At 38.3% G+C, this 13,763-nt stretch overlaps 1 protein-coding gene across 9 annotated transcripts in view; it reads left to right on the top strand.

The window, feature by feature from the left end:
• The window catches only part of si:ch211-266o15.1, a 49,297-nt gene extending 42,255 nt beyond the window's left edge, over nt 1–7,042 (top strand). For all 9 annotated transcript variants that reach the window (XM_073928260.1, XM_073928258.1, XM_073928259.1 and 6 more), the window contains exons 26-29: nt 1,227–1,341; nt 3,513–3,761; nt 3,863–3,986; nt 6,528–7,042. In XM_073928260.1, the coding sequence (XP_073784361.1) occupies nt 1,227–1,341; nt 3,513–3,761; nt 3,863–3,986; nt 6,528–6,738 (699 nt within the window). In that variant the 3' untranslated portion in view covers nt 6,739–7,042. The remainder of the gene's footprint in view (nt 1–1,226; nt 1,342–3,512; nt 3,762–3,862; nt 3,987–6,527) is intronic.
• The last annotated feature ends 6,721 nt before the right edge of the window (nt 7,043–13,763 follow it).

Below are 13,763 nucleotides of genomic sequence, written 5' to 3'. Positions count from 1 at the left end.
ACTCATTAGTTAAAAATAGCAAGTAAGTTTATTTAATGTATTTGTGGTGGAGTTTATTCAAGCCTTTCTGAAATGATGAGTCTCACACAAATGCCGTTTGCTGTACACACACGCACACACGCATATTAGTGTTTACTGACACCATGCGGTCGTGGTGATTATAGCGGTTAAGAACTACATAGTAATTTTACTGTCTATTACAAACATCCTCTGTTTTAAAAATGTTTTAAACTTCTAAAAATCACAGAGAGTTGTAACAAATATTTTAATCCGAGTTTCTTTGCAAAAAAATGTTTTGTGGACATGTGTAAACATGTTACTTTAGAAAAATACACCTACGTCACGTTGTGGTGGGCCTCAAAATCACTGGGATTTGGGTCCTATTATAACGTCAGGAAATTTAAAAAAAGACACTTGTTGGGTTTTTATCACTCCAATATGACAGTGGACACACTATACCTACAGACTGTTCTGTCCAAACAGCCTGCAAAAGTTGATTTTCATCATAGCTGACCTTTAAAACATTACAGGACTGCTTTATAAAGTAAACTTCTTTAGGGCTTTTCACACTTGACATTTTTATCCCTGGGTCATCCTAAAACCAGGATAAATGGAAATTCTGGCTTATCTGTTCTCATGTTTCGCACTGCTCATACCATATACCTGTGGACTGGCTTTTCAAAACCAGAACAATTTTATTTAATTGTATTAAATGTGTCCAATTAATTAACAAATGACAATAATCACAAAAAAAGCACAATCATATTTTTGTCCTTTGTAAATGAACTGGATCATTTTAGTTTGTTATTGGTAGATGTTTTGTAAGTGTCAGGCTGCTCGGCCTTGAACATGAACATAGCAGTGAACAGCATTGAGGAGTTTTCACTGAAGATTTAAATGAACAGACAAAAAGATTACTAAAAACACTTTATACTATATAAATGTACACTATAACATTGATGAGATTACACTGAAGAATCTAAATTTTTAAATGTACATTAATTAAAAAAACTATATAAAAACACATTTCCATAAAAATAACACTATATTCCATTAAAAATAAGAACCTAATATATTTCATGGCCATTTCATGCAGATGTTTACAATTGTATAGACACCCGTCTTTAAAAGTTTGTCTTGTTATTATTGCATTAAATTATTATTACAGATTAGATAAGATTAGATTGTGCATTAAGTCATATATTTTATCTTCACTCAATTTGTAGTGCCTGCTTGAAAACGAGCGTCTTGAGAACATCTTCACAGACCCACTGTATAATCAGTTCATCACCGACATCACCACACTGCTCAAGGACTGGGTCAACAAAGTGTCACCTGGAGGTAAACATTTTTAAAAATCTTTTATTTTTTGTTGCTGATTGTGTATCAGACATATAGCTTTAACTTTCCACTGAGGCCATATCAATAGCTAAACCTGAAATGCTAGTTCTGGGCACATCATCCAAATGCTTTGAAATTGTAGGTCTGAGGAGTGTTTTTTTGTTTGTTTTGTTTTTTTTAGAATTGATTTGAATAAACCGTATTTACTTGTATGCACACTAACTGCTTGCTTACAAAGCTGGTTAGCTTAATAACTTGAAATGTCATGCATTACACAATAAAATAATATTTTAAATCCTGTTTTGTGATAGTATTATTGTTCATGCAGTTAGACTTGTTTAATTAATTGTAATTCGGACGTAATTCATTTTGATGGTCCCCATTGGACATTTTATTGACTTTAAGTTTAATTGCAAATACATGCCAAGTACTTCTCATTTGAGTATTAGTAGACTGTCTGCTTAATATCTGCTGATACTGCTCCTTCAATTAATTGATTATAAGAAACTTTGCAAGTACATGTCAGATCACATTAACCCTAACAGTCTACCTATAATCTAATGAGAATTAGTTGGCTTGTAGATGAAATGTAACTCAATTTTAACAAAAAGCATTAAAGTTACCATTAAAATAAAGTGATACCCAATTAAGAAAGTGCATGAAATGTTTGTACCTTTAAAATATTTGTTTTAATACTAATAAAAAAGGATTAAATAAATTATTTTACTTATATATTTATGTACTTATCATTTATATTTTTTTAGCAATTCACAATATAATGATATTTTAAAACCTACTTATGTAATAGTATCATTGTTCATGCAGTTAGACATCATTTTAATTAAGAAACTGCATGACATATTTGTACCTCTTTAAAATATTTGTTTTAATACTGATAGAAAAGAATTTAAAACGATTAAAATATTATATAATATAAAATCCATATAATATAAAATATTAATCTACTTTATTATTCATTTATTTATTTAGCCAGGATGTATTATTATGTTTATCAAAAGTGACAACTTTTTAATGAATATTTATTATAAATGATTATAAAATTATATAATTATTATGAAATAAAAAAAGCAATTAGAATTTTACAAAGTGTTTAAAAGGTAGATTTTTCCAATGAATCATCTGTTGAACTGCATCCCAATCATCCCAAATGCTGCAGAAGAACTATTGGAACTCGCAAGTACCCAATATTCTCACAGAAATCAGTCAAGTTTGTTGAAGGAAAAATCATTGTTTGGGGTTACATTCAGTATGGGGGCGTGCGAGAGATCTGCAGAGTGGATGACAACATTAACAGCCTTAGGTCTCAAGGCATTTGTGCTGCCCATTACATTACAAAATCACAGGAGAGGGCAAATTCTTCCGCATGATAGCGCTTCTCCTCATACTTCAGCCTCCAGCCTAAAGAAGTTCAAGGTGTTCCAGGATTGGCCAGCCCAGTCACCAGACATGAACATTATTAAATATGTCTAGGGTAAGATGAAGGAGGAAGCATTGAAGATGAATCCAAAGAATCTTTTTTTTTCCCCTTTATTTTTATGCCTAGAACAAATTACATTATTTATACAGAAGATTGTAATTTTTTAAAATCCAAAGAATCTTGATGAACTCTGGGAATCCTGCTGGAACTTTGTCTTTGCCATTCCAGATGACTTTATTAATTAGTTATTTGAGTCATTGCAGAGATCAATCGATGCAGTCCCCCAAGCTTATGATGGGAGTCATACACAATATTCATTCTTTTTCCACTGCACCATGGCTATACTGTACATTATTTCAGTTAAGTGACAAGACTTTTGTCTCAGCAATGTCAGACCTTACGTAATTAAATAATTGAAAATCAAGGCATGATCATATTCTATTTTGGTAAACAAAGCCTAAGCGTAATCTAGAGCCCTTTGCCTTTTTTGTAAGCCACTTTTGATACCAAATGATCAACTAGAAGTCAAATTATTATTTGTTATTCCTAAAACTTGGATAGGCGACAAGACTTTAGTTAGGTAGTGTATGCCCAATTTGTAATCAAGATAATATAGGCTTGCTAAGTATAAAATACTTTTCACAAACAACAACAGACTCAACAAACCTTTAATGGTAACCTTTCTTGATCTCTTTTGAAGGGTTTGATTGTGTGTGCTGTTGTGTTTGCACAGGATACATGCACTCGCGGGTGGAGGAGGAATACCTCTGGGAGTGTAAGCAGTTGGGAGCTCTGTCTCCTATTGTTCTGCTTAACACGCTGCTGTTTTTCGGATCCAAACTGCTCAACCTGAAAACGGTTGAAGAGCATCGACGGCTCGCCTTTTCCAATGTCTCCCACTGCTCCAAGACCACCAAAAGTGGCTTGACCTCTTACCTTCGCTTTAGGCTACCTAACAAAGAGGAGGAAAAAGAGAAGAAATGTAAAAATCCACTGACCACATTGTGTTTAAATCTTAACACGGAGCCTCTATTTGTGTGCATGTTTTCATCGTTTTTAATTTGTGTTTTTTTGAACATGAAGCACCAGCTGGGAAGAGGAAGAGAGATGAAGAGAGCGTGGAGGAGGAGTTTTTGGAGATGCCGGAGAATGTGGAAAATCCTTTACGCTGCCCTGTCAGACTCTATGAGTTCTATCTCTCCAAATGGTGAGTTATTTTAAAGCCGTTGAATATTGGAGAATGAAAATAGCCATTTTGTCTTAATCTGTATTCTTTGTAACACATTTTTCAATTTGACATAGTTTGTGAACTAACTCCTGTTATCTGACTTATGCAAGTTGTTTGTTTTATTGGAGTGACTTTTTTTGGAAAGTTTTGTGTCAATCATTCTTCTGTCTAGTGGTTTAATTAAATAGCAAAAGAAATTTGTCAAACAACATAAATGGTCAAATCAAGCTTTTGTTATACAATCACTGACCACTTTATTAGGTACACCTGTCTAACTGCAATTTAACACAAATTTCTAATCAGCCAATCACATGGCAGCAACTGACGATCTGCTGCAGTCCAAACTGAGCATCAGAATGGGAAAGAAAGGTGATTTAGGTGACTTTGAACATGACATGGTTGTTGGTGCCAGATGGGCTGGTCTGAGTATTTTAGGAAGTGCTGATCTACTGGGTTTTTCATGCAAAAATATCTCTAGGGTTCACAGAGAATCGTCTTAAGAAGAGAAAATATCCAGTGAGCGCCAGTTCTGTGTGTCCAAATGCCTTGTCAATGCCATAGGTCAGAGGAATATGGCCAGACTGGTTGGAGCTGATAGAAAGGCAACAGTACCTCAAAAAACCACTCGTTACAACCGAGGTATGCAGAAAGCAGCTCTGAACGCACAACATGTCCAACCTTGAAGAAGATGGGCTACAGCAGCAGAAAACCACATCAGGTGCCACTTCTGTCAGCTAAGAACAGGAAACTGAAGCTACAATTCGCACAGGCTCCCCAAAATTTGGTGTGACATTCGGATGGTAGGGTCAGAATTTTGCATCAACAACATGCAAGCATAGATCCATCCTGCCTTGTATCAACAGTTCAAGCTGGTGATGGTGTAATGGTGTGGGGGATATTTTCTTGGCCAATTTGGGCCCTTAAGTACTAATTGAGCATCGTGTCAACGCCACAGCCTACCTGAGTATTGTTGCTGATCATGTCAAGTTGTTCATCCCTTTATGACCACTGTGTACCCATCTTCTGATGGCTACGCCCAGCAGGATAACGCGCCATGTCACAAAGCACGAGTCATCTCAGATTGGTTTCTTGAACCAACCCTGTAATAGTGAGGTGTACCTAATAAAGTGGCCGGTGAGTGTATGTGCGTAATTATTCACAATTAACCGCACAAAAAGTTTTTTTTTTTTTTTTGGCTTAGCGTGATCAAAAATGTTAATATTAAGTGTATGGACAGTTCTCTCAAAGTTAAATAAAAAATCTGCCCAAAAATACCAAATTTAAAACTCTTAAAACAAACATATTTATAAATTACTATTTATGTACTATGCAAATAATAATTCAAATAACAAATCATTTTAAGTGTTTGTTAATTACAGACTTACAAAAGCTAAATTCCACCATTTATGTTGTAACACATTTATTTTGTCATCACTATCCAGCAATATAAAAAAAGAGCTTAAATTTACCACTTATGCTGTTTATTGTGTTTATTTTGTAATTGATATCCTGCAAAGTAGTGATGACACTGCTTTGTTGGATGTCAATGAAAAAAAAAAACTGTCAAAAATGTTCATATTAAATGAATGGACAGCTCTACTAAAATGAAATTAAAAATAGAACTGAATTTAATTCTCAAACTCTTAATACTAAGATGTTCATAAATAATTCTGTATGTAGTATGCAGATAAAAATTAAAATACATAATTGTAATCAATTTTAATTGTTATAAACTTGTAGCAAAAGCTTATTTTCACCATTTCTCTGCTAAAAGAAAAACTGCCTTAACCAGCCTAAGCTGCTTAGCTGGTTTTAGCTTGTCAACCAGCCTGGTTTTATAGGGGTTTTGACCATTTCTAGGCTGGTTTCAGTCATTTCTAGTCTGGTTGTAGTTGGTCAGTCTGGAAATGACCAGCTAAAACCAGCAATGTCCAGTTTAAACCAGGCTGGTCAAGCTGGTCATTTCCCAGCCTGACCAGCTAAGACCAGGCTGGAAATGGCTGGAAACCAGCCTGGTAGTGGCTAAACTCATAAAACTAGGATATTAATAACTACTATGTACTGTATGTGTAGTATGCAGGTAATAAAAAAAATATTAATCACATAATATGCTTATTGTAACTCAGGATGGAATCATAAGAAACAAAGCGCTAAATTAACAGCAGTTTTGATCATATAAAGCTTTTGTATGGATTTAGATACTCAGAATATAATGGCTTTGTGTATTAAAAAGAGCAGCTTGGATTTCTGCCTCATTTCTGTTTCACAAAAGAATTCAAATAGCATCACGAATTTGAGTGAATTATACCTGTCATGCATTTTAATATCACACTCAACAATTTTAGAGAGCATGATTTTGAAACTGCATTTGAATTACAGTAATACAGATATTTAAATCCTGCATCATAAGGCTTTTTTTTTCACAAATTGCACTTGCTTAGAGAAGCAGAATCACTTCAAGTCTTTTTCTGGTGCTTTTAGTGAAGCGACACCTTTTATGATGTTCGTTCTCTCTCACAGCTCAAACTCTGTAAAACAGCGTCCAGATCTTTTCTACCTGCAGCCTGAAGCATCCTGCCATCCCAGCAGCCCTGTGTGGTACTCAGCCCAGCCACTGGACAGCACCATGATGGAAAGCATGCTAACACGTATCCTAGCTATACAGGACATTCACCTGGACTCGAAACATCAGCAAAAATACCTGGACTCGTCAGACGAAGAGAGCTCTTAATGTGAATCTATAAACTAGACATTCAATGACATCTACTTATTATTTTTATTCAGACCGGGAATGGGATGCAAACAGAAGCGTATGAAATTGTGCACAAGCTCAACAGACATTCCTTAAGCCCATCTATCCTATCATGAATGTTACAGACAGTTCAAATGAACATTTTTGGAGGGAATCGTTTGGTTTTTAGTCACAGTAGACATTGTTTCTCAGTATTTAGTATTATTTAGTGAACGCATTTTAAGTTGAAACATTCATCATGTCATTGTTGGTAACCTTTCAAAAATATATATATGAATTCTCAGATGTTGTGTTTGATAACATTTGTCCTTGATGTAACTTTTTTGGTGATGAAGAATATCTACATATTACAGGACCGTTCACATTGAAAAAACTTTGCAGCCACAAAGCAACCAGAAGTCTTATGGGCCCCGTTTAAACCCTAGTGGACCAAGCTAATTACAGGTGTGTATAGTTTAAACTCAACTGCATTCAAGCCGCATAACATTAGTTGGTTAACTGAGGCAGGCAATGTATTCCAAATGGGATATACTGCCCTCCAAAGGTCACTTAGGAATAAAAAAAAAATCATGGCAGTCATATGGTCATGGTCGTTCCAAACCAAAGTCCTCAAAACTGGCAACTTCAAAGGGCCCTTCAGAATTAAGGGAAATTGAAGGATACAACTGATGGACACTTTAGGCCATGATCCTTTGAGCAGGGAAATTTTGTGGCATACACTGGGTTCAATTTGGAAGGACTCACCCCTATGCTCCAATGCAGAGGTCACCAAACTTGTTCCTGGAGGGCCAGGGTCCTGGAGATATTAGCTCCACCCCTAATCAAACAAGCCTGAACAAGCTAATCAAGGTCTTGCTTGGTATACTTTAAACATTCAGGCAGGTGTGTTGAGGCAAGTTGGAGCTAAATCCTGAAGGGACACCAGCCCTCCAGGACCGAGATTGGTGACCCCTGCTCTAATGCCTTCAGAGTGACCCTTCGAAGGGATTAGGGCAGGGGTGTCAAACTCAATTCCTGGAGGGCCGCAGCCCTGCAGAGTTAACACACCTATCTGTGGCTATCAAACAAGTCTAAAGCACTCAATTAGTTTGGTCAGGTTTGTTTATATAGGGTTGAAATCATGTAGATTTATGGCCCTCCAGGAACTGAGTTTCACACCTGTGGATTAAAGCATAGGGATGAGCCCTTCCGGATGGAACCCATCATACATTTACGCCACAACAATGATACCAAAAACAGAAAGGTTTTTGCCTTGTGTTTTAAAAACTTTTCATGTTTAAGGCTGATTTATACCTCTGCATCAAGTGATGATCGCCTTGATCCACGGCGCACGTCATGCATTTATACTTCTGCGTGCTGTTTGTGTTGCTCTGCAATAGCCCTTTTGAAACGCTAGCTGGCTGTGAGGTTTTTGTTTCTCTGTGTTGAGTTTCTTCAGGGGTGTTTTGTTTTTTCTAAACGCTACCTTAGTTTACAAGTAGCTAAAACTCGCTCAGTCAGAGGCGAGAACTGGTGAATATGCAACAACTATAATGAAAATATAAACATAAAACAAAAGTTTCCATCTGGAGCTCCTTCACGGGATTCTGCATTTGTAAACACTCGCTCCATCGGGCTCGCAGCTCTGCACCGCCCACACCACTACCAACCCAACCAATCACAGAGCTTGCTCTGCACGTCACTGCGACATGTAGTTACATTTTTTCGAAAGTTGCGCTTCAGCGTTGGCGTCAGCTACAGTGAGGGCTATGCGACCACGCGAAGACTGCACCAGACCATATGTGTGCACTTGACGCAGAAGTATAAATCAGCCTTTACACGACAACATTTTGAAAATGATCCACACTTACACATCCGCAAAAAAACAGCCTAAAGTGTATGAATGTATTAATACTGGCCTGGCATTATGTATTACATATACCAGGCCAGTATTTGGCACCGTCACCTTGTTAGTAAACAATGCTTCGGTGTGACCCATGGCACCTCCCTTGCGCTTAGTCGTGCATTTATAGTTCTGCATGTTTGTTTTACACTGCAATAACACTTCCGAAATGCTAGCTGGCCGTAGGTTTTTATGTTCCTCTTGTTTCGAGTTTCTTCGCGGGCGTTTTTTTTTTTTTTTTTGAACGCAGCTCAAACTCGCTCATTCAGAGGCGGGAAAGGGTGGACATGTAACAACTTTAACCATGAGGTAAACACAAAACAAAAGTTTTCATGTGTAGAACTGTTTGTTCACATGGAAACTTTTGTTTTGTGTTTACTTCATGATTAAAGTTGTTGCACGTCCGCCGGTTCCCGCTTGTAAAATGCGTCTCCGTTTTGGTTGTGATGTAAAGTAAATCCACACTTTGCTGATGGATCGTTAGCAAACACTTCAGCAGCAACAACACCATCATGTACTATGCCATTGTTGTATTTACATTTGTGCTTGCCTTTTATCTACCACTACTTGTTTTCCTTCCTAAACACGTACCATCCATGCACATGGCGTCATTGTATTCATAGTCTCTCATTTTTGAATGTATAGATGACATGGCAATGGCTAGGTTTTCAAAAACTTCCACTCTGTAACCAATTTTTCAGATTAATGCATTTTCAATTCCACAAACACTTTTGTAATGCAAACGAACAAACAAAGCACATAGAAAGTTTCCGTTTTTGTCTAAAAACCTTGTCATGGCCCCTAAAAACTGCTTGATATATATGACAAAAAATAGAAGGAACTACACTACTTAACTAAAGTCTTGTCGCCTATCCAAGTTTAAGGAACAATTAATAATAGCTTGACTTCTAGTTGATCATTTGTTATCAGAAGTGGTTTATATGAAAGGCAAAAGCCTCTAGATTTCGCTTATTTTACCTTATTTTTTGCCTCCTCTTTTATCTTACCCCAGACATGCTCAATAATGTTCATGTTTGGTGACCGAGCTGGCCAATCCTGGAACACCTTGACCTTCTTTGCTTTCAGTAGCTTTTTGGAGGCTGAAGTATGAGAAGCAGCACTGTCCTGCTGAAGAATTTGCCCTCTCCTGTGGTTTGTAAAGTAATGGGCCGCACAAATGTCTTGATTCCTCAGGCTGTTGATGTTTCCATCCACTCTGCAAATCTCTCGCACGCCCCCATACTGAATGTAAACCCAAACCATGATTTTTCCTTCGTCAAACTTGACTGATTTCTGTGAGAATCTTGGTTCATGCGGGTTCCAATAGTTCTTCTGCAGTATTTGTGATGATAGGAATGCAGTTCAACAGATGATTCATCAAAAAAAAATTTGCCTTCTGTCACTATTCAAATGATTAACTAGAAGTCAAGTTATTTGTTGCTCTTACAACTAGAATCGATGACAAGACTTTTGTCAGGTAGTGTAGATCATGGGTGTCCAAACTCGGTCCTGGAGGGCAGGTATCCTACATAGGCAAGGCAAGGCAAGGCAAGGCAAGTTTATTTATATAGCACATTTCATACACAGTGGCAATTCAAAGTGCTTTACATAAACAAGAATAAAAGAAACAAGTAAAATAAAAATAAAAACAAATAGTATAAAAAAAACATAAATACAGGTTAAATGTGATATAAAAGAATGAAGAAGAAGAGAAAAACATAATAGCGCAGTCTGTCGGACGCAGCACAGTGCTCATTCAGTAAAGGCACAGTAGTTTAGTTAGTTTTGACGTAGTTTAGACATAGTTTAGTTCCAACTTTCTTCAACACACCTGCTCGGAAGTTTCTAGTATACCTAGAAAGAACTTGATTAGCTGATTCAGGTGTGTATAATTGGGGTTGGAGCTAAACTTTGCAAGATATCGGCCCTCTGAAATTTGAACAACTAATCATGAGATGATGGTAATACCAGGTGAACATAGGTACATAAAGTAAGACCACTGAAAACCTCCTTTGTATAGGTGAATTAAGCAAATATTACTAATGCTACATGCGAATGAATAGTAAAGCTTGAAAGTTTAGTCTGATATCATTTTAATGGACACAAAAATGCATCCTCCCATGTGCTGAAGAATCATTTTGAATATTTATACCTGGTCAAATATTTCTGTGCTTTCAGACACTAGGCTAAAATGTAAATTTCACTGAGCTTTCAGGAAACAATTATTTAAAATGGTTCTCTTTCTTGCACGAATTCCCTAATTAGATGTCTCACATCCAGAGAAGATGTAAAAGCAACATTAATGAGTGTGATGCATTCATAGAGTCAAAGTGTCTTGTCTCAGTCAATAGAGGGCAGTCCTGCTTTGTTAGTTCAAATGACAGGACCTTGACAGGGCAACAATGGGGAATCAAATAAGCAATGTTTAGCCACATGATTATGCTGATATTTGCACAGATAGATGCAGCGCCAGCCTACGATGTAAAGCCAATTGTCATTCGCTGCCATGGTAACAGAGACAAGAGCTGTTGCTTTTGCTTCTCAGTGGATTCTGAATGTGCTGCTGCTGCTGTTGAGAATCATGCAATTCAGATATGAAAAGCACTTGTATACGTGCATTCGATAATGCAATTATTAACTTAACCCAAACGTCCCACATCAGGACCTTCAATGTAGCCTGCGCTGACTTTTAGATTTGCCAGGATAACGCAAGGGGAACAGCGCGTAAGTGTGGCAGCTGAACTATTTATATCTACACTTGGTAAAGGGCAAATGCTTTTTGTCTGATCGCTGTGTCTCCTACCAATTTTTCATACATGTACAAGCGACCATGATGGACCGATAGCACATCTCAGGGACAGATCACGTTTATATTGGCGTTTCAAAAAGAGTGTGTAGGCGTGCTCCGGGCAGATGAGGTGTGATTCGAGAGGGTTCGAGAGTGTGTGGGAGAGAGAACTACAACAAAGACACACAATCTGGCAGTGCATGACTGAATCGTCGCTTGAAACATTCAAAGGCAAACTTTGCTTATTTGGAAACCCAAGCTGCTGGCATGATGATTTGGGCTAATTTTTTGTTATTTACACGCAGATAAGACATGGATGTCGGGAAAAGCGAATATGTCACATGAAAAATCTAAACCATCTTATTTGAGGTCAAACCAAATTGAGATAAAAGTGACTGAAAGGGAATGAATTGAGTGAGGCAAAAAAAGTCCTAAGCTCCTGATAAGTGCTAAAGCCCTGAAGCAGCCTCAAAACTCAGGGGAGGGAACTGAGAGAGTGATAGTGAGGCAGTAAGAGAGAGGAGGGAGAGAAAGAGAGAGAGAAAGAGCTGCCGTTGGTGTTGAAATAAGAGGCTATTTATCAAATCAACTGTTTCTGTGTGACGAAGGACAAGACTCTGAGAGCGGGAAGATAATGCTGGAATACAGACTGGATGCCTGGATTCTTGGACACTTTTCACACCTGGACCACCGGCGCACAAGGGACCTGCACCGTCCATCTGTCATCCTGCGACGCTATGATTGCTAGAGTTACGTCAGTGATTAACATGAAGAGAGCAAATGAAAAAAAAAAGACCATGGAGAAGTGTTACATCACATTTGAATGAGGAAGAGAAGTGAGTTTTTGCTCTAATACTGTGCATTTTTGAAGTGTAAAGATGCTGCCTCAGGAGATTGGGAGCTCTAAATTTGGAACAGAACTGCTTATATCTGACTAAAACGGAGGGGACAGACAAGCATACTTGTGTCAGTTTATTCGTAAAAAGCTGTTTAGTGTACGTGAAAATGTAATGCTGACTGATTCACAAAGTTGTTTGCACTTCATGTTGCCATCAAGCTATACATTTAAGGGGAGCATGTTTTATTTTTTGGATTTGTATTTCCAGTGGATATACTGATGCCATTTTTGACCCAGTTGCTCTCTTCAGAACACTAGTAAGTTTTAAAATATTCTCAGTTTTAAAGTAAATTAAAAACGGGGCACCACATAATTGCTATGAAGAACTGGTACACATGCTCTGGCGACTACACACAATAAACTTCTGGAGGACTGTATTGGAGGTTGTGTAGGAGGCCGTTATCAAGAACTTGAACAATGGGAAAGCCGCTAAGTCGCCCTGGTTGTCTGCGGCAGAGCCCTTGCTGTTCGAAGAAGGGTGATGACAGAGAGGGCTACAATGAAGATGGGTACATCCCTCAACGCTCCATCTATGACACAATGTGCATCAATGAACATATCGACCACAGTTCGGCGCACAGCACTCTGGGTTCGAGAAGGGGTCGAGAAACTGACTTCTCTAGTAATGGTTCCCTTGGAGCAGGTGGAGACATGTTTGACACAAGGTCTTCTGTGATAGTCAGCAGTGGGAGAAAATTGGATGAGCGGTTCATTTTTGATTCTCTGAAATTAGCAAATGATGAACTGAGCAAATCACCAAGAGCGTTTGTGAGGTCAGCCTCCCCTAGTGTGTCCTGTAGTTCGGCTCCAAGTGGATCAATGAACAAGCGTCTTCATCACCAGGACAGTGGAAAAAAGGATAACCTATGCCGCCACTCCTGGAAAGTTCTGTCTCCACCGAAGTTTCCAGAAACATTTGAACTCTCCCCAGGGGAAAAGACCTACCTAAACCCAGGAGTTGCCTTCTTTCCAAGCAGTATGACCTCCCCACAGATTTCACCCTTTTCTGGATCCCCCTTCTCCACTGGTACACATACACCTTCTGTCTTTTTCTCTCCCTCTCCCTTGCCTTACCATCAGCAGTTCAACAGGCAGTCTTTACCTACCCATCCGTCATCACCAAGACCACCTCTGACAGAGTTATCAGTCAGTGCCCTTATGTGTGGCCAAGAAGATCAAGACAATATAGAAATTGGCCAAGATAGAAGGGACGATCGGTGCATGGCAAAAGATAACCTGTTTCTGACATTTAAACCCCAGAACATTGAACCTGAGAAAGAACCCCCACCCACCACTCCAGAGCCTGAAACTGACACTACACCCCTTCTGCGTTCCCAAACTGCAAAAAGACCTGCAGTCTCCCCTACTCCAATGGAGTCTACCTGGCCCCGTCGACTGATTGGAAGAAGGAGGACGGTGAGACAAGGTGGTGCAGA

Source organism: Danio rerio, chromosome 17 (genome assembly GCF_049306965.1).
Source record: "Danio rerio strain Tuebingen ecotype United States chromosome 17, GRCz12tu, whole genome shotgun sequence".
In the NCBI taxonomy this organism is placed as follows: domain Eukaryota; kingdom Metazoa; phylum Chordata; class Actinopteri; order Cypriniformes; family Danionidae; genus Danio; species Danio rerio.
Note: the sequence above shows the minus strand (reverse complement) of the source record. Positions and strands in the feature narration are given on the sequence as shown.